Source organism: Necator americanus, chromosome II (assembly GCF_031761385.1).
Source record: "Necator americanus strain Aroian chromosome II, whole genome shotgun sequence".
In the NCBI taxonomy this organism is placed as follows: domain Eukaryota; kingdom Metazoa; phylum Nematoda; class Chromadorea; order Rhabditida; family Ancylostomatidae; genus Necator; species Necator americanus.
In genome coordinates, this window is record NC_087372.1 from 3,613,910 (window position 1) to 3,641,765 (window position 27,856).

Genomic DNA, 27,856 nt, shown 5'->3' on the forward strand with positions numbered 1-27,856 from the left:
ACTGGAACCGCACTTGAAACGTTCAGATATACAAATGAGTGGAAGTAGAAGGAATGATTCAAAAGATACACTTGTTGTTTGTAAACATCCAAATCATCAAGTTGATCAGCGTTTGATTGTGATTCTCAAATCCTCTTTACCTATTATGCAAAAAATGAACTTTACTCGGTTAGACTACCTAGTACTGACTTGGTCGTTCAGAACAAAGAACTAGAAATCTAAATTTTAAACTACAAGCCACTTAATATCCATTATAGTTTCTCAGGAATCTCATGCACTATCTATGATCAGACTCAACAGTTGTTAAGTCAGCAACCAAAATTTAAATACTATTCTTGTGCGTCAACATGATCTTCATGCACACCTAAAACCAAGACCAAGAACATAACATCACTGGAATGACCAATTCTCGTTGAAAGAATATCTCCTCAATTAAAATATTTTCTAAAAAATAAAAAAGAACCATCGATTTCTTAGATGAAAACTCAAATTAAGAATAGGTAACGAACTCTGTTCTGGTAGTAAAACTGGAAAAAAGGATAATCGCAGTAAATGTTGAAGCTTTCTGAAAAATCTTGAATTTACATGCCATCATCAGATGAGTAAGGGCCCCACCTCGATTTAGAGATGCAATTATACCTGATTCAGTCGTTTTGTTCCGATTATATCGCGTATTCTGAAGATCCTACCATCTTTTCTGTAACGATTCTCTAAGATGCTTGCTCCAAGTTGCTTGAATACTTTTACTTTCAGTTCCATTTATAAAAATCGCCAGTACCTTCTATTCGACGGAACGCGCATTAGTTGCGCGTAAACACTGCTGTGTACTATCAAAAGTACAGCGAAAGTTCCAGTGAACTCCGTGTCGCGACAATTTTACGTGCATTTGCGTACGCGCTCGAAACGGCACGGTGGAGGCAACGGTTGGAACCGAGTTGGAACCGTGGCAAACTGAAGCGATGGGTGGTGCCAACAAAGATTTCACCGCGCTCTTAACCGCTACACTCCACCAAAGCGCCTCGAAAGAAGCTGCGTACGCAATTGCGTACGTGTTTCTTGTCGTAATGACCCTACTATAACAAGCCTACAGATCATTACTTGTCGTATATAATATCCAGCAACGATCGGACCAATATCGATAGGACCGTTTCGTTCAATTATCCTTATTTCCAATTATATTTTCCTTATTTCTAATTATATTTTATTTTAACTTGCACGCGTCCAGTGGGATCAAAACGACATGAAGTATGGTGCAGTTACGTAAACGGCTGCGCTCGAAACGTAGTGGTTAGGATAGGGGGAGGACCTTCCCTAACACCATTCTTCACTGCGGTTCGGTTACGCAGCCGCGACTCTAACATATTAAGCATGTTTTGGGTCTTTCCATCGGACTGCCAGTGGCCCTGTATATGTGTTTCCGTTAACGGAAATAAAACTCTAGTTATAGCTCTTTTTTGAATATAACACTGTCATTCTACTTATTGACACATTTATTAAAAAGGCAAAAAGTTGTCAGGCCAAATGTAATCGAACAGGAGTCTAGAATGTTAGTGCTGAAATATATTTTGAGGTGACGTTCTGCGACTTTTAGGCCCCGGAGAAATGGCTCCAGCCTGGAATTCTGAACAGGGAATCAACCACACACATACATTGATTATATTACGGTCTTCGCCCCCCACGAATAATTAGAAGTTTTAATACGTTAGCGACATCCTTCGTGGAAATGTTGTCTATTTCTAGTTAGCCCCATTTAATTTAATTCAATTAGGAGCAAACTATCAAAAAAAGCAGAACTAAATGGACACAGCAACGGTGCAACGAACTCCTCAAACCCTACAGCCGCCAGCAGTCTGCAGTCGACAGACCGGCGCGTTCCTGCGGTTCCTCGGATTTTCTGGCTATCGAGCCCCAAGTCAAAATGGTTCATAGTCACCATCTCATGGAGCCACGGAACGCAAATCGACTGGAAACTCTGCTGGCAGCCAGGGAAAGGTCATACAGCAAAAAATACAGCCGTTGCACTACTGCTGCTGCAGTAGTTCCGTCGTCAAAGAGACGTCGTTGGAGCGCGTTTTTTCTTTTTCTTGAACATGCCGCAGAAAATTGCTGCTATGGTGATACAGAGAAAGCACATTCACGAAATAAGAAAGAAATACAGAGTAGATGGACGAACTTACAAAGCGATGCAAAGAATCCTTCGTCTTGGTTCTAAGAAAAAAAGGGAAAAATCTAATCTGAAAGGAGTTTGTAGCGAAGAAGCAGTTTTATGCAGCTGGAGCATTTCATATATGGAGACGAACAAAAAGCCTGTGATTTTTTTTTCAATGAGAGGCATTTACTGTAGGATTTTCCAAAATTTCTGAATTGCAATGACAATTCAGTCAATCGTAATATTTATGGGTATTAAAAGGATGAAGGATAAAGTGTCTGGCGCTAATCAATCCGCTTGGGATGCGCCACCACGTTCATGTCAATTCGGAATCGTTTGAGGTTTACGAACGTGTAACTGGCCTATACAATGACTTGAGGAAGATAGCTGATGTGTCAAGTCAGTGTTTTTATTCTCTCAGACAGGTATGGTACCAATTTGTCGACCACGAAGGGATGAAAGACTTGGTGAGCACGAGGGCGGATTCGAACCTTCGTTCGATCGTGCAGGCAACGGAACCTCTGACCGCTACACTACACCCGCCTCTATTAATAATTTATGGGTATTATACACAAAAAATTCTCCTTTGAATTCACCTTAAGGTGAGCAATCTTAGGAACTAAAAACAAAGAAAAGTTCACCTTGCCGCATCTAATTGACCTTTCAAGCCCGCAAGCTGTTCATCTCAGTCACGAATTTTAAAGTTATAGCATTTCCAAACGTCCAGAGGATAATAGAGAGTTAAAAATCAAAGACCAAGACTAATACTAAGAACCCGTTCGGGACCACTTCGTTTTAGTCTCTATCGTATGTCACTTATAAAAATGTTACTTATTCGATTATTTTGACAACACATATGGACTGAACGTGCTACTAATGTTCCTGTTTCTTCAAGTGTTTTTTTTTCTCGAAAGGTTACGGTGCTCTCACATTTTTTAACAGTGCCCTGCTGATAAAACAGATAAAAGCACTTAAAACTTTTTGTATGATTAGCGCAAATGGGCTGATTTAGGCGGGCGTAAATGGCTGCCTGAATTGAACATTAAAGATCCACTCACAGTGTCACTGATAAGCGAGGCGGCGCTCGTATGCGTGCGATGCAAAAGCGATTGCTCAGGACGATGATAATCACATCCTGATTAGAGATTAGCTTGCTCCTCTACACACAACCGAGATCAGCGAAGCTGCATACGTCCGTTTTTAGAGATTGAATCAGGAGATTTCTAGAGAACCGGACACGACCTAGATTCTATGAGAGATCCATCATAAAAGTAGAACGTTACACTAGTGTATAAGGATGTTGAATGTATAAAATGTGAGAAAAGAAAATGAATATAAACGAATATTATGTTAAATAAATTTAAAAAGAAGTTAGATAAATGTATTTCTTGGTTATAATGTTGTGTTATGTTATAAAATAGAAAATTTATTAGTGGAAATAACTCACTGCAAGGACTTAACGGAGCCAAAGACAAGTCAAATGCAAAATACCTAGCAATTTCAGCGAAAAAAAAACTTTTTGAGAGAATTCAGTGCTCACTGTCCAATGGAAATTTGTTAAGCTTTTTCCTCCGTAATGAAGAACCAATGGTAAATTCTTAATTGTATTGGTCTGAGTTTGTTTGAATACTGCGTCGATAAGCAGTCGACACCACGATCTTTTGTGGAAAGTTAATTTACGTGGATAATTTACGTAATTTGCTCGGTAATCCCTATAGATGGGAAAGAAAGTGATGTGAAATGATATGTAAGCAAATTTCCTTGCAATAGGTACTATTATTTCCGAAATAATACGAACCTATAATCAACAGAAACAATCCAGCGGCAGCGCTACCCTATTCGGTCATCGATTTTCGTTTGCTTGCAAAAACGTCTATGTCCACCTTGAATTTATGTGGCACAAATATTTCTGAAAACTAGCATTTTTCATGTCTTTTTTTTAAAGGAAGGAATTAACCACGATTTTTTTAAACGAACAGTTCGGATTCTTTGTGTAAGGTGATGAGATGTTTGCGAGGACAAATCACTGACAGCTTTGATTTTTTCATGCTCTTAAGAGAGCGAAATTCCCGAAACGTTAGCTGTTAGAAGCAATCTTGCCCATAACTCAATTAAATCAATACAAGGCTGCGTATTCACATGCAAAGATTCACGGAGAGCCAACAAAGGCGGTATTCCGTAATTGTTTGGCCTAGAACTAACATATTACTATTAGGCACGACTTAGACTTCTACTAACAAGAAATATGTTTAAAGTGAATCGTTCCCCACATCACTTATTTGGGAATATACAATCCATTAAACACTGGGAATGATTCATCCATAAGGACAGCATCGATCGTACCTCCCTCAACACACACCTACAGCTATTTATACGGCCTCTGTCGAGTACATTGAAGGACACTCAATTTAAATGATCGATTGAAATATAAAAGGGAAAGAAAAGCACACAATTACGTTCCACAATTGTTCAACGAAACTTGGTATTATGCGCTCATAAAAATGCATAAGCACTTATTCTTTCACTATGTAAACAAACATTATCAGATCTCAAGTATGGTCTCAAACAACCACCACTTGGAACATACCTCAAGTTTTCAAGGAAATCCTTGTAAGATGTGTTGCAAATTCCTCCTAGAAAAAAAGAAACATCTCTTGATGAACAACTCAATTCCTCTTTCCAGCACAACCCACCCGTACAAAAACACAATTGCCCTACACTTGACACAAACAAACGCACTTTGTAACACTGACACAAATCGGTGTAAAACGTTACGCTGGTCAGAACTGCAGCAATATTACGAAGCTACGGAGTTGAATGCGGACACTCACAGTGTAATCGTAGCCGTCCCGCAACATACGAGCACAAATTGATTTCTCACAGCTCTGTACTGGGCAGCGATTCGAAATCAAGCTGCGAATTTCACTACTTCCAACAAATCTCTTGACAAATGTGTATGTATAGGTATGACGTGTGACGTCACACAATCCCTTTAGTAAAACCGAACTCGCAAAAATTGTTGTAGTTCAATTGTAACGAAATTCACGTTATTACTTTTACTCAATAGAGCATTAATAAATTATACAACAATTTTGATGTTTACCGGTAAACACACACAGGTATTACGGAAAAAAAACGAAGAAAAAACAACAGAGATCAGGCAGCCGTTTATAGCTGTCCACAGTCTGCAATCACGCAGTCCTTCGATGGTTTTCCGGACTGAGATCCATGGCTCTCAATTGTTTTCACAACATCCATTCCTTCGATGACGCGCCCGAAAACAACGTGCTTACCGTCCAACCATTCGGTTTTCACAGTGCAAAGGAAGAACTGCGAACCGTTCGTGTTAGGACCAGCATTCGCCTGGAAGGTGATTGAACTAACGGACTGTCGGAAAAACATTGAAAAATTGCTGCGAACATTGGAATACATCTACAGTGGAAAATAGGTGGTGCTACATACCATGGAGAGCACTCCAGGTCCAGTGTGTCGCTCCTTGAAGTTCTCATCGGGGAACTTCTCACCATAGATGGACTCGCCACCAGTTCCATTTCCACGGGTGAAATCACCACCTTGGATCATGAAGTTCGGGATGATACGATGGAACTTGCAGCCTTTGAAATGGAGCGGCTTTCCAGACTTTCCCATTCCCTTCTCACCAGTGCATAGAGCACGGAAGTTCTCGGCCGTTTTGGGTACAATGTCCGAGTAGAGCTGTAAAAAGAACGGTTGGAAAATTCAGATGAAAAATAAGGGGCAATATCTGAGGGGGCTAACCTCCATGACGATACGTCCGGACGCTTTACCGCCGATGGTAATGTCGAAGAAAACTTGTGGACGAGCCATGTTTCCTTGGGCAACTACTGAAAGAAATACTAGTAGGTAGAATAGATAGAAAACAAAAAAGAACGATAGAAGAGGATGGCCGAACAACGAAGGAAAGAGCAGAAAGAGAGGACAATCGAGGCCTAAATTCCCCCCAAATAAATTTTCCCCTTTGAAGCAGAGCCGATAGCGGCGGGAAAGAGGACATTCGCGCCACGACCAGCCGACAGAGTGGAAGCGTAACAAGTGCGGTCATCGCGCGGACAGACAGAGACGCAGACGCAGATGATTCGAGAAAAATCCACCGCCGACTAACACCCGTCGACGCCACGGCGCCAAATCAACAACAACACGTTCGCACCGCCCATCGTCGAGGCGGCGATGCACCGTAGGCGGTCCTAACGGGAAGCGCCATTTTCAAATTGACATGGATTCGTGGCTAGGAGCCCATTGCGTGTCCGAAACAACAGCTCGGTGGGGGCGGCGGGGGATGATGCGGTTTTTTTTGTCTTCAAATTTAGCACAAGTGGGACTTAGTGAATCCTGGGACCTAACGGTGCATCTTGGGACCTGTCAGGGTACGCTTTTAGCGTAACTACGTGAACTCGTTCAAATTTCGTCGAGCGCTGTTTGAATGATGGTTTCAAGCGCAGTGCGCATCGGCGCAGGTAGAGGAGGGGTCAGGGTTACGGGCCGCTGGCTCACTATCAATTCCCTGAAAACTGAAGTTAAATGAAAACCATACTAAACTGCGTAGAACCCCGAAAAAAATCAATAGAAGCTTAGCTACCACTATTTCGCAATAGCCAGTTTTGTGTGCAAAATTGCGTTGGTCCGTAACCCTGACTTCACCCCAGTGGAGGCACATAGCGCTGTATTTTATACGTATATGTGTGGTGCAGTTGGTTCAAAACCACCTGAAGCTTGGTGGTGCAGTCGCGTGAGCGGTTGCGATCGAGGTAGGACCCCTATTAACCTCTTTATCCCGGTGGCAGTAAACGAGGGTCCCGCTCTATTCGAAGGGCCGGTACTCTCGCTTCACGTCCACCTCAAAATACGATGATAAAATGAAATAATTTAGTATGAACGAATAAACATAAACAAATCCAGGTTATTATGTGCCGCTGTATTCTGCCATCGTTGGCGCGATCACTATCGGTTAGCAGCAACGGTTTCGCTTCCTATGGGGATCCCTAGGTTAGCGGCGTGGTGACTCACTCCCAATCAATAGCTATCAAACGCTCGGTCGCTGACCGTCAACACAACGAAGTATAGCAGACCGCGCGACGTACAGTACAGTGTTGCGTTGACGGATTTCAGCGTAAACCCTCCTCATAACGGATAAGGAATCGGTTCCCATTCGCTTCAGCGCTTCTCTCCAACTCTAGGAATAAGGATGTAAATAAAGGGAATTTCTTAGATTTCCAGAAGAAAAAAATCTGAATCGAGTAAATCTTTCCTTGGGCTTACGATAGCTTCTGCTTTTGACAAGGATACGTACAATACTCTCCATATATAGCAGCATTGTCATGTCGACGACTACGGTGGCCGATTGGGACAGTTTAAAAAGCTGGGGAGTTTGCGTTGGCCAGAGGCGGTGCGTTGCGTTTGCTGCGGTTGCGTCGCGGTCATTCGGTTGAATATAAGTGCTGGCGACTATATCGGCGCCCCTAGACTAATGTAGTCGAGTCGGCCAAGTCGAGGCCTGAAATCTAGTGCTGTTGGATAAGCGGCTGCGATCGAGGTGATGGGACCCTCCGGCTCAACGGACATCAAGCAAGTGTCCTGCCTTCATTTTTTCCTGGACTGGCCATCAGGATGTTCCCACCCGATTATATCGGCCTCACGATCGGATAGGTCGTGAGGCCGATTGGAAAATTTTCAACAACCGATCAATGAACAGCGAGCGCGGACAGTTGTCGTGTAATCAGCAGGCTACATTCTATAAATCAATTCGTTTTTTTATATGAATCGGCGCGAAAGAAGGGAGAAAAAAAAACGATGACATTCCTGTCGACGGAAGACACGCACGCACACGCGTCAGTTAGCGGGTACGAGACTCAAAAGTACACACACACCTTGATCGGAATTTTTCGATGAGGAACACCCCATCGTTAATAGGGAAATGATTTTGAGGAAGGAATTCACTGGTGATAGTGATAGGGTGAGCTCAGTTCCAATTCCACGTCATCTTTCCATCTTATCTGATCTTATCCGAGAAACCATTTTCTTTCCTAAACTCTTCGCTGAATAAAGGATGAAAGGATAAAGTGTCTGGCGTTAATCAATCCGCTTGGGACCCGCCACCACGCGTTCAATTCAATCAAGAATCGTTTGCGGTTTACGAACGTGTAACCGACCTTTACATTGACTTGCGGTGGCTAGCCGATGTGTCAAGTCAGTGTTTTTATCCTCCCAGACAAGTTTGGTACCAATTTATCGACCCCGGCAGGATGAAAGGCTTGGTGAGCGCGCGGGCGGATTCGAACCTTCGATCGATCATGCAGACGGCGGACCCTCTTAACGACTGCGCTCCACCCGCACTACTGGTTAAAGGTATCACCCCACGAATCTGAGGTGGTACGAATTTCAGGTGGAGTATTCGTATACGAGATCGTAGATTATGGAGAGGTAGGTGATTCCGTCCATTTCTTGCTAATTAGCGTAATAAACGGCCCGGAAGATGCGGCACGTGCACAAGGCTGGCGCGCTCCAATCGAAGTCGTAGTAGAAAATAGCGCGTCGGAACGCTCGAAGCCGTATCATCCGGACCGTGTTTTTACGCTAATTACGGCTACGGTAATTAGGAAAAAATGGACGGAATCATCCCCTCTCCTTAATCTACGATCCCGTATTCGAATACTCCACCTGAAATCCGTACCACCTCAGATTCGTGGGGTGATTCCTTTAAATAACCCTGAATATTTTGGGGTCTCCTGTAGTATGTGAATAAAGAATGAATCTCGTTCACAGAAAAACCATTGTTCTCGATAATTCCTCGAAAAGTAACTTTGATTTTTTTATCGAGAAAGAAAAAGGAAGAAAAAGGGTGATGACTGGATGATTTTATTTCAGCATCATGCCAGAAGTACTGTAAAGTAGTCAGGAAGAACAACATAAAGTCAAATAAAAAAAAAGAAATGGCAGATTTTTACAAATTTCGACCAGTAAGGGGTTTTCCGAAAGAATTCTAGCGATTCGTGCCAAATAGAAGGTATTTCCATTCGCAACGCAAACAAACCGCAGCTAATCGATTTCTATGTTTTTCACATGCACATCACGTCTGCCATTATCGATCGCGGTCATTCGAATAAACATATGTAAGTAGCGGCATCGTATAAAATTCTCGGAAAAAGTTTACTTTCTCACTTAAAGAAAAAATAATCCTGGGTTTGGGGACTTTTTGTGCGCAGAAAGGATGCTACGAAAGAATTCCAGTTCCGAAAGAATTTTACTCTTTCATCCATTTTTTATTCATTAATTTAAATGTTATCTGTATTATAGGAAAAGTAAGAGGAATTGTGAAAAACTTTTTTCCTATGTCTCAAAATTTCACTGAGTGCATCTAGCGCTTCTGGATTTAACGCAGTTTTCGAACATTCCAGAAAGAAATGCAAAAAGATCGCTTCCCAAGCATATTTTCCCAAAAATGAAAAGGTTCTTTATTGTTATTTCTACATAGCTAGCTTTGATCTCTCTATAAGAAGCTTAGACATTTCAAACTTGCTGTATTTGTATTTCCTTCTAGAAACTTCGAAAACTGCCACAAATCTAGAAGATTAGGTGCACTTAAAGTAAAATTCTGAGACCACGAGAAAAAAATGGCTCCAACGTTGCCATAACTTTGTTAGCGGCTGTCACAGCTGCAAATCAGAGAAATGTTGTATCCGGAAAGCAAATTTAGTGGGAACAGCTTCTCGGCATCCTGCAGCATAAAACATCCGAACGTGGATTCCTCCATTCTTTCATTTTATCAGGTTTCTCATGGAATTCACAGGGATCCCTGAACCAATCACACCAAAACTTAAAGAAATTTCTTTTTCAATTTTAATTTCAATTAAATTTTGAGAAAGAAACAATTTAATTGTTCAGTAGGAGAAGTAATTAAGTCCTTAAGTCTTTAATTAATTCAATTTTCTTATAGACTACAATCTTACGAACTTTACAACAACAGACAATTTTCGCTTTAATTTAGAGTTTATATTCCAGCTGAAAAAAGTATCTAAAATGTACAGTAATCAAAAAGAGCATTGTTTACTCAAGTTGACCTGGATGTGTGCACAATCAGCCCATCGAAAAAAACCTTGTAGTTCAAAAATAAAATAATTTTTCTTTCAAAAATATTATTTTAGAGCGTATTTAATTACGGGCAACTACTGAAGTTTCCGTTCTAGTCGAAGCAGTACTCCGAAAAGCTTATCGGCGGCACCATCACACTACCGATTGATCGTCCCATCATCGATTGGTGGGTGCAGAGACGCAGAGTACTTACTAGGTCCCACCTCCATTGAGGACACAACGCGTTGTACGCGTACGAGCCAGGGTACGTTACGACAAGCGTTTTGGTTGGGCAAAACACGTGTAATTCCTGATTCAGGGCTACTGTATCTTCCTTATGAGAACAAAAACCCGTTTTGTTATATATTTTATCTTATATTTCATTTATTTTCCATTTTATTTTATTTTATTTCACTTTATTATTGAATTCTAGAAAAATAATGAGAAAACAATTCCAAATAATTAATCCATACCTTCGAAAATACCTGCTGCATACACTTATAAGTCAAAAAATCGCTATTTTCCACGAACTCCGAGGAATGAGCAGATGAATCGCAAATGGGGAAACGAATTTTCGGTTTTTTTTTCTCGGATCGAATTTCTTTCCGGAACACTGCGTTTATTTTATTGCAGTAAATGACATTAGGTGACACCACATGCCTTTGCTGTTCGCCTTGTTCTAAACTTCTAGAATGGCGCTTCTGTGGACGAGTTTTCGTGAAGTGGACGAGATACTGGACATCGAGAAATATCGGTCGATTATTCCCGTCATTTTTCCGCAATTGATCCGAAGTTGTCGCAAAAAAGGGATAAACAATGGCTAAAGTGGTGATATTGAACAGCGAAAACGAAATGCGGAGGACGCAGTGCGGCAAGTAATGGGACAAAGCAATGGGACTCTGCTAGAGACTATATACCGTGCATGTCCCATCAGGGCCGGGTATAGCGCGATCGGTAAGAGGTTCGTGAAAAAGGTTAGTGACTGCAGAATCGATCGGTAGTTCAGATCGCAGTAGATCGCACTAGTGCCAATCTACCCTATCGATCCTTCCAGAATCGATAAATTGGTGCCAGAATTGTCTGCGAGGATAAACGCACTGACGTGATGCATCGGTTAGCTACGGGATTTTTAGATAAATTAGCATGGTGTATGTATGATAACTGTATGAAAATATGAATAATATAAAAAATAAATGACGTATGAAAATAAGTAGTATGATAAATCCGTACACAAAAAATAACAAATAAAAATAGAATTAGTAAATAGTAAACAAAAAGTTCAAATATCATTGAATAGTCCAGTTACACGTTCGTAAACCTCAAACGATTCTGAACTGAAGCGAACGCGGTGGCGGATCCCAAGCGGATTAATTAACCTCGGACACTTTATCCTTCATCCTTTATGTTCTAGTGTTACAGCTTTGCGACGGAATTTATATAATTAATTTTTAATTCTTCTGTAGAAACGTTCTAATGGACAATATTCTATAAGTAGGTACGGTAAAACTGTATGAAAATATGATTAGCAGTAGCTTACATGGTGATTAACCCAATTGGAATATACTAACGAAATTTAAAAGACGGGTGTAATGTAGTGGTTGGAGGTTCCGCTTCCTGCACGATCGATAGGAGGTTCGAATCTGTCCCAGTGCTCACCAAGCCTTTCATCCCTCCGGGGTCGATAAATTGGTATCAGACTTGATCCCAAGCGGATTGATTAACGCCAGCCACTTTATTCTTTATCCGAATAAAATTTATCCGGGAAAAAAAAGAGGGAACGAAGGAAAATCGTAGAGATCTGGGATAATTCAACTTTTTATTACATATTATATATAATTTTTTTTTAAATTTATATTCTACAGCTGTTCCGCATATGCGTAGCTGTTTTCGCGGTAGCGGTACTTCCTCTCCGCTTTTTTATTTCTTTCGACCTCGTGAGATTGCAAAAATTCTGTCCACATCCCTGTGTATGCAGCGGATTTGAGGTCAAGAGACGGTGCTAGGCTGTACGTACGGGAAATTGTCGTTCGTCATCTTTTTCTTCTTTTTTTCTACTAAAAGGTAAACCCCATCACTTAATCGGATCCGAAATACGTCATTGCGGTCTTCGATAAGTGAGGATACTGTAAAACACGTTTCACGGTGTTTGTTTTGGTGCTATGGTGCTACTTATCAGGTGTGATTGCCTGTTTACAGCTTATTAGCCGCTATTATGGCCACACCTGGACCTGGGCGACGACCTGTAGCAACAGATTGTGATAGGAAATCGATTGATCGGAAGCGGAACCAATAACAAGGTTTAACTGCGCAGATGGTTTTAAATAGAACACTTCGATGCGGGGACAACTTGAAGAAATGCGCATTTCCAGAGAAGACTAAAAATTCTTGCTATTTTCGGTGGTAGATATGTTTTATTTTATTTTATTTCTCTACTTATTATTTTATTACTTATTTATTCATTATTATTTATTACTTTTATTACTGAAGCCGTTTTTTTGGAGCCAGAATCCTTGCAAATAATTTAATTATGATGTAGTATAATAATATGTAGGTTAGGTTTCTTTTATTAAGTTTACTTCCTTTATTGCTCTATTATTTATTATTTATTTTCTTTTTTTATTAAGAAATTAAGCAGATCCATGCCAAATAAGGCGCTTGAATCGCTCATGCGTAAAGGTGCCGCCATAGTTTTTTTTGTGGCGTTGGGAGTCCGCTGCGACTAAATCGCCTGCCCGGGCCGCCTAGCGCTATCGATCGACGGGGCTGCATGCCGTGGTGGCCGGCAATCAGTGTCGAACGCATTGCAGCAGCGGAATTACGATGAGTCTTCACCATTAAACAACCTCATAATCACCTAACCACACTGATTAGTGCAGCCAAAAAACAAAAAAAAAACTAAGAAGTAAAGAGATGCAGCGAAGCATCAAAACAATAAATCTAGTAATAATTCCCACGTTCAAGGAGAGTTTTTTGCCAAATTGACGATGCTGTTGGAATAAAAAAGGATGAAGGATGAAATAGAGGAAAAGGTTTTGGCGGGGGTGGGTTGTCGTCGTTCAGGAGCGAGTTATGTCACCTGTCCCACCTCATTGCCGTAGTAATCCAGAAAAAGCGTCCGAAACAACCCAGTGTGATTTCGTATCTTCTACAGACGTAGTAGAACGATGGGACTCTGTAGTATGTCTGGAATTGAGGAGGGACTACACTTCCGCTTCCCATCCACTCCTGGAAAGATCCGAACATTGTCAATTTCTTGACAATTCCTAATAATTTCTTGATGCCTTTGATTGGTGCCAGAATTTTGGGATTTCATCGCTCGCTCGCTCAGATTGCTTTAGAGAAAGATAGAGAGGGGAAAGAGCTCGTTTTACGAGGGAGGAAGTCTTTCTATTCTTCCAGCCGCGTTGCGGTCGCTAACATAAACATAAGTACCAGCTACCGTAGCTATTTCTCTGATTTTGCTCCAGTTCCATGTGTTTTTTCTTTTTGTGCAGAAATTACTGCACAAAACACATGAAACTGGGCGTAATCGAGCAGAATAGCAGAAAAAGGATCTTTTCCACTTTTTCAATGATCCTTCTAAGCGTATTTGCATGTAAATCGAATAGAATAGAAATTTAAATAAAGCTCCTCGAGAAAATTGCCTTAACGAAAAACTCTTTCATCGATTGAAGTACCATTGAGGCCTTATATATATGCACGAAGAAAAATGAAGGCATTAGTGAAGAATGCAAAATTGCTCTCTCAATCGTAAACAGAAAAGGTTTAGAAGCACTTGAAATTAGAAAAGAGCAGAAATGAAGAAGAGGGAGAGGAGAGAAATAATTTTGTTTTCCGCGGGGAAAAGTCTCATCAGTCATCGAGATCCAAGTTTTCAGCTTTTTTTTCTCCTTGAAAATTACATAGCACAGCTTGAGAAGAGAACAGAATTTACTCCATAACATTTCTGTTTCTGGAATCATCTCGAAGACACGTTTTCATATTTTGAGTAAATGTTCCATATTTTTCAGGGTGAAGACTACTCTGAAAAAAAAATCAACGAAAATCAACGAGTGAAAAAATACGAAACTGTTGGCGACTCAGTAATTTTTGTAAAATTTAATCCTAGTGATGCAGATGCAGTGATTCAACAACAATTATAATGTTATTTTCATTACTATTTATTATGTCATTATTTATTTGTTTATTTTGTTGTCACTTGTTATGTTGTAAAATGCGAGCATTATAGATGGAAATAAACCCGAATCATTCCAGTTCGGCAGAAAATCTCTAAAACTAGCTTGAAACAATCCAGATAAAGATTAGTTGAACTGTAAATGGAGCTAATTCACAGCAAATTCTATTTTGATAAAAATTTCCAATAGATAAAATTTATTTGTTTATCATTCATTATATTATTATCTTTATTATTTTTATTTAATTTTTTTTTCATAAAATTCCAATATGTAAATTTCTTTGAATATGTAACGAAGGCAATTTAAATGTTAATCTATAGTTCAAGGGGAAAATTTGAAGGAAAGTGGTGTTTTTCGGCCGCATGAATGTAAATGACTGACGCTTTTGAAACCTATGAGTGGTTGCCATTTATTTTTAAGCGTACAATATGTAGACGATTCCTTACTTTGGAATTAAAAGAATGGGTAATTTAATCAAAAATGAAGAATTTTCCAGAAATTTCCGGAGAAACAAACGGGGAAGTAATGACGGAAAAAGAAAGAATATTTTAAAAAACTGACCTAGATTCCCGGAATTTCGCCCACGTTTTTGCGGCTAATAGAAGACTGAGATTGGCTTCAATAACAGGAAAAAGTGAAGAATGCAAAATTGCTCTCTCAATCGTAAACAGAAAAGGTTTAGAAGCACTTGAAATTAGAAAAGAGCAGAAATGAAGAAGAGGGAGAGGAGAGAAATGAAGAGGGAAGGGGTAAGGGTTCTTTTTAATGTATCTGTCTATAAAATACAGCAACGATGGAAGCAAACAACTGAAGAGGATCTTGGAAACATTTAATGGAGTGGAAGGAAAGTGAAGAAGTGAAAGAAAAGAAAAGAAAAAGAGACGAAACCAAAAAAAGTAGAAAAGTAATATTTATAGGGTCGACTCACAGTCGAGTTTATTAAGACTAAATTTAGTGACTAAAGTAAAGAAAGTGGTTAACATTCAAACATTTTCCGAATATTTTTATAAGCATATGAGACCTGACAAGTGAAATCCACATGAATTGCGAAAAACCTTCAAACTAAAGCCAGTATCCCGCAAATCCGACGTAGTCGGTGAATTTGCGGGAAGCGCTAGAGATGAGGTTGTAGATTGCGGGATCCAGGGTGGTTCCGCTCATCTCTTCCTAGCTGTCGTAATAAAAACGGCGTAATAATAAATATGTCGTAATAAAAAAAATAAAAATGGGAATCGCTTCAGTTCCTACGAAGTGCGTTGGAACGCTCCTCTATGTACACGTTCTGGTTCCCTTAGCAGCATATTCAATGGTTTTACTTGAACGAGCTAGTGAGAAGACATCAGTGGTCCCCGACCGCTCGCAGTCGGATGCGGGGCATGCACAAGGGTGGCACCTTGGGTCCCAAATCGTCTTCACGATTTTTTCTACGAGAATTAGGGAAAGATGAGCGGAACCATGTCGGGGCCAGCAATCGACAGCCCTATCTCCAGCTCTTCCTGCGGAGTCCTTGACCACGACAGATTCGTGCTATGCTGCCTCTAGGAAGACAACTCAGAAGGACGGCAGGAATGACTCAAAAGTGGAATTGAGGATCAAGACTAATGGAACCATGCTAAGACAACCAAAAAGTAGAAAAAAATTATTTCAAGAAAGAAGGTTTTTTTTATTTATTATTTATTTTTTTTATTATTTTATTATATTATTATTATTTTATTATTTTTGATTATTTTATTATATTATTATTATTTTATTATTTATTATTATATTATTTTTATTTTTTTTTTTTTTTTTTTTTTTTTTTTTTTTTTTTTTTTTATTATTATTATTATTATTATTATTATTATTATTATTATTATTATTATTATTATTATTATTATTATTATTACTATTATTATTGTTATTATTATTATTATTATTATTATTATTATTATTATTATTATTATTATTATTATTATTATTATTATTATTTTTATTTTTATTATTCAGAGTACGAATTCAGTTAGAAAGTAGTCTGACATACAATGGTGACCAAACTGCTATATAACGACTAATGGGGAGAGAAATATATCAGTAAACGTATTTATTCGCGATTCGAAAAGAAAATTCAGTTGAAAAAGTGAGAAGATAATGAGGGTCCCGTTTGGGAAATTAGTAAAATTCCGTCATTAGCAATAAGTAGCGAGCATTAAACCATAACCTACAATCTTTTTAAGTTAACCTTTTCGTTAAATTTTAAATTTTAATGTTAAAGGTATTTTACATTAACCTTTTTGCGGTGAAGTTCTAGAAATCATAGGTATACTTCACAGTACTAAAATACACTTCTCCTAAAGTAAAGCGAAAAAAAAAAATTGAAGCGCCTCGCGACTAAAAGCCCAAGGTTAAGACTTAAAGGACGTTTCTTCCCCGAGGGAAAAAAAAACTAAAAAATTAAATTTACATTAGATTAAAAAAATTACATATGAAACAGTTTTCATACATTGCTTTCACACAATTTTTGAAATACATGGAAGTATTAAAATTGTGATGAAAAGGAGAAATCTAAAAATTTCACAGCCGAATTGCTTTTGGTTTTTCCATGTTATCCATAATTTTCACTCCTTGGTTGAGCAGTTTTTAGTGCGGAGATATAGGAAAGGGCCGATGTCGTTGGGATGTGCTTAGCTCGGCCGAGTTCGGCTCACGTACAGAGCTTTCATGTGTTACTTTATTGTTGGTCGATGTTTCCCGATCAATAGTGCCGGGAGCCGTGCAAACTGCCCGTCGTCCTCGAGGGCTGTGGGCCGCCGCCTGCACTCGACGGACGACCTTCGTCGAGCGACGGCGGCGACGGCGGCGGCGGCGCCGATTTGGTCGGTTCAGCAGCGCTTAACCCCGCTACCTCTGCGGAATTACACCCGGTTCACCTCATTTTTATTTTAATCACCTCATTTCACTCTATTATGGGAATAATTGTGCCGTTAGTTCATATTCGGTGCAATTTCGGCCATTTTCGTTGATGAACGGGGAATTTTTACGTACTTCGTACGTACGTACTCCCAACCTTTTTTATTATCGTGCCAAGAGCCAAGCGGAGTTATTTAGTTATTTATTCATTTACTCAAGATTGATTTACCCACAGGTGTCCCGCAAACAAAAACAAGAAAGGACAGAATTCCACCTACATAAATCTCTTTTTTTTCTCACTAGAATTTCCACGTGAAATTTGAATTCAAATTAAATTTAGTTTCGTGTGCTGCTACAAGTTTTTTTTTCATGTTTCTGCTACAAAAAACTGAGAAATTCTCATTCAAGATGCTTTTAAAATAGAGGATTTCGGTCTGAAACGATTTTTAAGTCAACCAATAGAAAAATTAACTTAATTAACTTTCATTTATAAAGTAACTGAGAAAAAAGGACTTTTTGCCTGTCCCTAGAAATTTCCAATAATTGTAGAGGTACATTTTGAAGAAGAAAATTTAACGCTTTTCTAAAATAAACTCGTTTCAGCAAAAAGAAAAGAGGATTTTTCCCTCAAAACCCCGAAGGAATATGCTCCTTTTTCAAAGTGTAGAAGTCTTTGTGGTCGAATAAAGTGAACTCGCCATCTATACGGTAACTGTAGAGGAAAAATAGACGTCTTCTAAACTCCGTTGTTTCGTGAATGATATTTATTTCTGTTTCATTTTTTTTCCGTAATAAACGAAGAATATGCACCTTAGAAAATATTACCTTAAAAATTATTAATATGCACCTTAAAATACCTTTAAAGAGGAAAAAAAAGAGACAAAAAATTTTGCCAAATGTTTCAAAAATTTCACCATGCATTCACTAAATAATAGTATTCTTCAAAAAAATTATTGCTACTGAATCATTTTATTATAAGTTACTTTAGGTGATTAATTAAGATAATCGTTTAGATTATTATAAAGATAGTAGATAATACAGTATTATTAAATATAGTAAATAATATGATATTATCAAATATTTTAGGTAATTACTTCGTGTTATTATTTATTATTATTTATTAATATAATAAACTATTTAAAATAGGGACAATGAAAATCTTTCTGTTTATTTTATAGCCGCAAGGGAAAAAATTGCAAAAGTTTATAAATTCTGGTTTATACGGAATTTGTATACACAACAGCAATATTATTATACATTTCGCACGAGCAGTTACCGTAATCCTGCAACTATTCCCGAGAATCCGGTATTATTACGTTGCAATTTCTTTGCAACGCCAGCAATTTCTCATTTCACATTTCCCTCCCGGAGGAATGGAGAGGGAAATGTTGAATGGAGGAGGTGGAGGGAGGGGGAACGGGCACAGAAAGCTACCACATCTATTATTATTCTGTTTTATTTTTATTTATTTTATTATTATTTTGTTTCTTATATTTTATTATTTGATTTTATTATTTTATTATTATTTTGTTTTGAAACTTTAAAAAAAATTTATTTTGAAATTCGCATTTTTCCTCCTTCTTCTGAGGATACAATGAGGACATGCATAGCACTCTAATTAACCTGACAATAATTAATTAATTAATAATAATTGCTAATAATAATAATAATAATAATAATAATAATAATAATAGTAATAATAATAATAATGATAAATAATTAGTAATAATAATTTCCCGGAAAACCATATCTGCGCCCATGTAACGCATTTCTTATGCATCGTTTCAATTGATCGATAGCTGTTATGACGTTAATCATTGATCTCTTATAATCGATCAATGGTCCGACGATCAAAGATCACTCATCGATAGGAGAGCGAACAGGTTTGTACAGCGATGATTCATCCGTAGGTTCATTGTGGTAAATAATTGCACCGTAATCAGTACAGTACTCATCAGTACAGTTTTTTTTTGAAGGAGGGATGTTTTTTGAAAGTTTTTTGTTAATCACCGTAAATTTGATTCCTATCACGTGACCCGATGTGTCGCTGATGGAATTTGATCTATTGGAAATCATTAATCAATCGTTCTCTCCTACCGGTCTCTTCTATCTTCGCACCAGTCCCATTCATTCATTCACTTAATTTCCTTTCTAAATTTCATCGTTTTCCGTTCTCTAATCAATATTGTTATTTACTGTTATTGTTGTTTTTATTGTCTTATATTTCCTGGTTATTTCATCGTTTGCTATTTCCATCAACGCTTGCCCGCGCGCGGCCGCCGCGACGCGTCCAAAGCAACTCGTCCACTTTCCCTGCTTAGCACACACTATCTCTTCGCTCCGGCCGACTTTTCGAACGCTCATAGCGGACGTCCGGGTAAACATAAGTATGTAAACATGTAAACATAAGCATGTATACATAAGTAATAGGCTCTGTATAGGCTTTTGTAGCAGAATTTCCTAGGGAATTCTTGCTCGCTTACTCTTTCCTTCTTTTTTTTTTGCTGTTGAGGATGGGAGGGATTGGTAAACCAGTTCTACATCGAGAGACTGACTCATCTTTTTTTTTGTTGTTGTTGTTAGGATTTAACAAACCATTCGTTACTCATTTGTTTGTTTTCACGAATCACTGTCGATATTTGTACTTTTTGATTTTTCCTTTTCGAATCTTCCACAAATTTTCTTCTCTCATGATTAACGAGTGCACTTTTACTGTAGCCAAAACACTGGGGAGCTGACCTCATGGATATTTATCTTCAACTTTCAAAATATCTATTTTCCTTCTCGTTCCTGAATGGATGAAATACATACACCGCGTCTCGCTGCCCTTTTCTTACGTTCCGTAAAATATTTATCCGATGTTCGCCCGCAGCTACCGTAATAGCTACGGAATTTCTCTTTGAAATTCGGATTTATGTCCTTATCGTAACTGCAATATTAATTATCCAATAGTAATTAATTATAGCAATTATTCAGGGTGATTTATCTGCAAAGGAAAGATTTGTAACAAAAGCGCATAGCTTGCAAGTTTTTTTTTTGTCTTTTTTTTTCTGAGAAAAACCAATTAACACCTTTGAAAAAATATGATTGATAAAATAATAAATAATAAAACCCAAATCCGAAAAAAATCCGACAAATTTGTTTTGTGATCCTACAATTCCAGGGATTTATCCTAGGAAAATATGTGAATTTTTCTTGATTCTCACTCAAAGGAAAAATGGCGTGCACCAAGGCTGCTCGAGCGATTAATTTTATTATCTTCTTGCGCTTCGAAAAAACATCAACCATAGTTTCGATGGGACCGCAGCATTGATCTCTGCGCTGTCCCTCAGCGACGTGAGATCACACTTCGTTCGAAAACAACTCTGCTCCTCTCTTATCAAGGCTCGTTCAAGCGGAACAAACATCGTCGTGATCTTTTTTTTCTAAAAAAAAAGTTATCGCTTCAGAATGTTTTTTTTAATCTAAAAATGTGGATATAACATACAACTTGTTCCGTTTTTTTTCCATTTCTCATTTCCTTCAGGTTTTCTCTCTTCTTTTTTTGAGGGCAAAAAGAGAAAAAAAAACTCTATGGCCTGTCGTATTGATTTTTATGTAGTTATACACGAGGTTGTTATCGATTAATTTTATTCGTTAACATTTTATATAAATACCTTGTATAAGACTGATGGTACTCTGCAAATTTGCTGTTTTTTTTCTAGAAAAAAAAACTTTACGTTAGTTTTTTTTTGACTTATGTCTTCTCTTCAACGAAAAGTGCTTCACCTCAAAAGCACCTAAAATTTTATTCTGGTGATTATGTACTTTCGCTCGTTGCTCCACTCAATTTTCTCACTTCAAGTGAAAATTTGGGTGATTTTGTGCATGCAAATTGTGGAACATTATTGAGGAGCGGAAATAGCGGAAAATAGAAAAATTTTATTCGTACGTATACCGTAGTCCATTTCTATGCAAAAAAAAAACCATGAGCTTTCAACTCAACGTGAAAATGCTTAAAAGACGCCCTTTTTCTTCCTCTCCTTTCTTTTGTTCGTTTAGATAGCAATTTCAGAACCCACCTTCATAAATACACACCTAGTAGACTTTTTTTAACGGTTGTGTGGAAAATTTTTAGGAAAAAAGTAAATTTAGAATTAAATAATTTTTCTTACAAAATTTTCAAAAATCATATTTATGTATGTGTATTTATGTGTTGTATGAATGTATATTCATTTATTTATATATTTATATATTTATTTATATTTGTACTAATATACAATTTCATTTAATCAAATCAACGTGCACGTTACGGTATTCTATTTATAGCGTTCAAAGGCAACAACAAACAGCTGGAAAAAGTCTTTAGTGTTATTTTCCACACTCTCAAGGACTTAGGACTTAAGATTGCGAAGAGTGTCGGATTAGATTCTTCTTAGAGTTCGCAATTTACAAAATTAAAATAAAATTAAATAAAAAATAATTCACAAAAACAATTTACTTCTCCAGTTTTTTTTTGCTGTTTCAGGCTCGAGTATGAGCATTAAAGGCTAAAAATTAGAGCGCAGATGTTGAGATCGTTGGCTATCGATCAATAAATCCGAATCAATGAGGACGATCAACTGATTATTGCACAAAAAAACTTCTTTTTTTGTGTTCTTTGCTTTTTATACTTATGCATTTTTAAAGACAACAACGAAAGAAAAAAAAAACGAGATAGAAATTAAAATATAAGGAAATTTTCAAAGAACAAGTGAAATTTATCAAAGGGTGCACAGAAAAATAGAAATTAGCTGGAAGAAAAAGTATTTTATGGAAATATCACGAATTTACATTTATAAATTAACAAAAAACCGTAAAAAGACCATGAAGCTTATTGAGAAGAGAGGTTAAATGATTGATTAAGAGAAAATATGGGAGAAATTTCATTGTTTCAATGTAAAAAGTGAAAAAAAAGAGAAAATACTGCCTGGAATGCTCAGCTTTCAATACTTCATTGATCCAAGGCGAGCACAATTTACAGCCGGCCTCATTTCTCAGGCAGAAGGTCGTATTTAATGGGTGGGAAAGAAGAAAATGGTTAAATATAAACTATTTTTGTTTTTTTAAATTTAGTTTAATTTGTTTATTATTTTTCGGAAGCGTATTCTCTGAGGATCCAGCGGTTTCGATTCGATCGCTTTTACAGTTTACATCAATTTATTATAAGAATAATTTTATGTACGGTACGTAAGTAGCCGTTTTTTTGAATCCAGGAGCTACAGTAGTCCACTTTTCGAAATCCTACTAGTACTTGTAAGCGGCACAATGTGAATTTCTTCTCCACAACTCTAAAAAAACTCTCTGGATTACGGTAACTGCTGCGAGCACATACACTCATTTGCATGACCAAAAGTACGTGAGCACTTGTGTGCAAAAGGCGAATGAAACTGCTGCTGGGGCCCGTCCGCTCTCGTTCTGCTATACGATTGGGTCTCGAACGCGAACGCTCGTCTCAATACGGCGAAAATTGCATTTTATTCGATATATTCCTTCCCGTACTCTATCCTATTTTCTATTGAACAAAATCGCTCCCATCTCTCTTTCGGCCTAGTGATTGGGTCCCAAAACGAGCTTTCATTATGGCGGAAGCTATAGAGCATGGAAAGGGGCTCCCAGAGATGCTCTCGCAAATGTGGTTAATGTAGCCGGTAGTGGACGGAACCACTATGGGTCCTGAATAGTGGGACCTTCTTTTCCGTCTCCCCTCTTGTTTCTGGGATTCTGTCCTGTTCCATATCGATTATAATGGATCTATCTCTCTTTCAGTCCTGCGATTGGGTCCCAAATGGGATTCTCACTACGAAGAGAACTATACCCATTCAACAATTTTTTTCTTTTACTCTACCTTATTTCCTATTGACGTATTTGTTGTCAGTAATTAGTTTGCGTGTCAACGGGTCCCACAGGCTCAGGTTTTCCCCGAATTTCGAGTATTTCAGAAGTGGGACCTCTTGAATATTTCACTTTTGTAGCACGTAGCAATCCAACGAGTCACGAGTCAGTGGTTATTCCTGGAATTTTCCATCCTTTTCTGTGGTTTTTGATGTTTCTTCCGCGATACGTTGGTACTCAGCTCTGATGCTCCCGGTCCGCGAACTGATCCGATAATTTCGCTGATTTCATGATCCGTAGATACTACACGGGTACTTCAGAAAATGTTCTTTGATCTTTGAAAGTGTTTAATTTCGCGTTGTTCAATGGAAACGTCTCTCGTCAGCGGCTGTGCATTATGTTTGTTCAGCGGGTTCGCCGGCCAGCCTGCGAAAGCAACAACGGTTCCCGAATTTCATTTGCAGCTGCATTTTCCGTCTCTACTCGATGCACACAAGCTGATCTATCTACCGTAACGCTACGCCGTTTCCACCTTTTCCCGGGGAGAATTTTTACATCTACTCATCACCCAGCCCTGATTTCCGTATTTTGTCCACTTTTACCTATCTTTATTTGATTCTCTAAAAAGTTTCTTTCCGGAATTTGTTTTCTTTTTTCAGAATTCTCGAATCTCGATTCCTTAAAAAATGTCAGAATTTTTCAGAATTCTCGAATCTCGATTCTTTATAAAATTTGCCGGAATTCTAGTAAGCTCTTTTTGATCTTGGTTTTGTTTCAAGGCACAGCTGTGGTAAAGATCCTGGAAGAAGAGATGGTGGTTGAGTTTTCAAATAGATAAATAAATAAGCAAATAAATAAAAATATAAATAAAAATTTGGAATTGAAATTGAAATTTGACATTTGGAAAGCGGAACGAGAATGTACTGTAATGTGTTCTTCTTGACTATTTCTTTTTGAAGAGCTTTTTTTTTCGCGATTCCGAGGTTTTCCGAACCTGAACAGACTCGATGGATTCCTCCTCAAAACTCTTCCAGTTTCCAGTTTTCCAATGTTTCCGATCGTTTTCTTCCGTTTGACAACGACTCCTTTTAATGAGATGACAAGGAATTATCGTATTTTATTTTGCTCTTCTACTGGAATAGGTATTACGGTAGGATTTCGATGAGAATAATAGCTATCCCCGTCGTCGACAACGTTTCTCATTCCGAATGGTTTTCCACTTATGCGAATGTATTCGGTTGCATTTCATCAAAAAAGAGAAGAAGGAGGAAAGAAATGATCGGCGCCATCTTCGTTTCAGACCTCAGCTGCAAATTTTCTTCGAGAATTTCTGATTTTTGAGCAAATTTTCCTGAAGAACCACAATCGTAGAGTTCACATCAACAGCAACAACAAATTATCAATGAATATGCGCTAATCCTATTTTACGGATAAAACTTGATTTTCGTTCAGGCTTTGGTAGTAGATCCTGAAAATAAGGGAGAAATTTGATGGAATCCCTAGTAGGATTATTTAAAACCTGCCACATTCTGATCCCGCCGCGAAATAAAACCACACCCATCCCCTCCAAAAAACCAAAGTTCGTTGGAACACCACTATCGGAACGATGTACGATGGGGTCCACGGGTACGAGGAGGGGCGCGTAAACTGGGCAGAGATAAGAAGTTCCCCAGCACCCCCTACAAACCATAACGTCCAAAAATTTACTGACATGAAAAGAAAAACTCGGGGGAAAACACAAATATATAATATAAATATCTAAAGACAGGATTTGTCCCAAAAATTACGCAGAGAGTTCCGAAAATCAATTCATTCATTCGTTCATATGTTCAGAATTTGCACCTAAATATAATATAATACAACAATAACAAATATAACAATATAATATGAATATGAATATTATGATATAATGATATAGTGACAAAATATATACAAACAAAAAAGTACAAACAAAAAATATAATATAAGAATAATAAATAAATAATATAACAATAATATGTATAATACAAACAAAAAAAAAACAAAACAAACAACAAAGTAATATAGAATATAGTAATATATTATGTATTATAACAATATAATGTATATAAAATATAATAATAAATAAGCAATAGTAAATAATAATAAATTATAATACTAATAAGTATGAAAATAATATAAGTTAATTAAATATATAATACAATAATGTAATAGTAAATATGAAAATAATATTTATATATATTATATATATAGATATAAATATGTATATATATATATAGAACAAATATATGTATAATATAATAATAGAATATATAGAATAAAATATATATAATATAGAAATATATATATATATATAATGTTATGATGTAATAATAAGTATGAAAGTAATATAATATAAATAAAAGAATGAATTATAATACAAATGTATAAAATATACATAAAGATCGGATTTATTTTTTTAATTTTATGATTTTGTCCCCAAGAACCATAAGAAGAGGTCCGAAAATTAGGAAAATTTTTCGTGACGAAATCTTTACCCATTGATCCTTCACAAGAATGACTAAGAAAACGGGATTTTTGAGGGAATGGGAGGGAGTGCGGCCGGCCAACGAACCACCAACACCTACCACTCACTCAGTCACTTGTCATTCGCGACGTGGGACCGTGACTCGATGAGTCATCCCCGTCGTTAGATTTGGTTGATTTTGCCATTTTCGATGACGTTGAACATAAATTGTTGCGAAATTCCCTTTGATTTCAGGGGTATTTATGGGAGAAAACGTTTAGAAATGTTTATCGATTTTCTCCAATACGTACTATCACGTCTATCGCTTCTTGGAGCTCACTTTTCCAAGATTTTCTTCTTCCACGGCACGCTGTTCTATTTCTTGGAAAAGATTTAGAAAAGTTTTTTTCTTTCTTGTTTTCCTCAGTGCAGTTTATTTCTCGGGCTGCGACACGAAACTTAGAACTTCCATCAACGCTATTTTTTCTTTGAGTGAAAATCAAGAAAAATTCACATATTTTCCTAGAATAAATCCCTGGAATTGTAGGATCTCGAAGAAAATTTGTCGGATTTTTTTTTCGGATTCGGATATTTCCGTGCAATAATCAATAATCAGAAATCAATAGATCATTTCTTGCAGATTCCAGATATTTTCCTTTTCTCCGGAATGTGAATAAGAAACAAATTAAATGAGCGGCAAGCTGGTACTGGAACGAAGAACGAGGAAAGCTTTGCCGTTTCCTTTCCGTTGCGTTTTGACAAATATTTCTATATTAATATTATTTATTATTTCCAATCAATCATTATATTTTATTTATTTTATTATTATTTATCATTATTATATATTATATATTATTATATTTCTTCATTATATTATACATATATATTCCTAGTGGTAGGTAGAGAAACATCAACATTTTCGTTGCACGTTTTTTCCTTTCTCTCCCTCATAAACCCGCGTTTATGTTTCGTAGCATTCCTACGCGGATCCATAAACTATGGGACGATCCTCACACGTAATCAACGACCGTTATGCTTTTTTTTCTCTCGTTCCGTACACTTTCCTATTAATAGAATCCATGGAAGCACACAAATGTCGATGTCTAACGCGCGATTTTCCGGTTGTAATGGAAGTAGTAGAAATTCCGGATTCCTCCCCGCTCCACGTCACTTTTCACCCCCAATTTTCCTTTTTTCTCCGTAACGATTCCCAGAAAAAGAAGTTTATTGCGTTTAGAATCTCAACTTGGAGGAGATTTGGGCAGGAATTTCGTATCCAGACGTAATCAGGGTTTAATTCCTAGCAGTGTAGACACATCAGCTAAACAGCTATGTATGTACAGTATACAGTACATGTACAGTACATAGTTCCAGTTTTTTTTTCTGAAAAAAATAATTTTAGAATTAGACCTAAAATTCCTAATCAGATGTGTTCCTAACTTAACGAATACGGTGTTATTCCTATTTTATCTATATTAGTACATTAGTTATATCGTAATATATAGATGTTTTGCAGCTATTCCAAATCCATCTGTGTCCATAACACTTTAACGATCAATTCTGTCAACAAATATTCTATTATTTGGGGAAATTTCGTGCTGCGTGCCGATCGGCTTCCATCACTGGCGTCTGGCGTAGGCTTTCCAGTGTTTGCAATGCGACATCGCTAAGTTTCCAGCAAAAATTTTCTCTTCAACGATCGAACGACGTGTGTTTATGTTTTCTTGCTATAAAATATAAATAAAACATAAATAAACATAAATACACTTTCAAATGACGAGGTTTCAAGAAGAGAGGACCTGGAGATTGATCGAACGACGGTTGTTAGCGTTTTTTTTTTGTGTGGAAGAATGTCTGAGTCTCCTTTTTTCAAGCGAACGCAACGAATCGACCGGACCGGGATTGACAACTGATCTCTGATCGATTCGTACGTACGGGTATGTCCTTGCCGTTACCTATAAAGGGCACCCACCGCTGCATGACTCGATCGACCTTGAGCCGCCGACCGATTCATTGCGGCTGTTGCGTTACGTCTGCGTTGTATTTGTAGGTCTCGTCTACCGTTATACTATAGTATAAATGTAATAATAATAATAACAAGTAATAATACCAAATAATAATAGTATAATAAAAGGATTCATATGTTTTGGCAGCAGATTTTTCCTGCGAAAAAATTCCGATACGGAATGATCTGTGATCCCAAAA

At 37.5% G+C, this 27,856-nt stretch overlaps 1 protein-coding gene across 1 annotated transcript; it reads right to left on the minus strand.

The window, feature by feature from the left end:
• Positions 1-5,317: 5,317 nt before the first annotated feature.
• On the minus strand, positions 5,318-8,086 carry RB195_016775 (uncharacterized protein; the record flags this gene model as incomplete). The annotated part of the gene is made up of 4 exons (XM_013445062.2): positions 5,318-5,512; positions 5,612-5,863; positions 5,927-6,012; positions 8,053-8,086. The coding sequence occupies 4 exons, from the start codon at positions 8,084-8,086 to the stop codon at positions 5,318-5,320; spliced, it is 567 nt and encodes a 188-aa protein (XP_013300516.2).
• Positions 8,087-27,856: the final 19,770 nt, after the last annotated feature.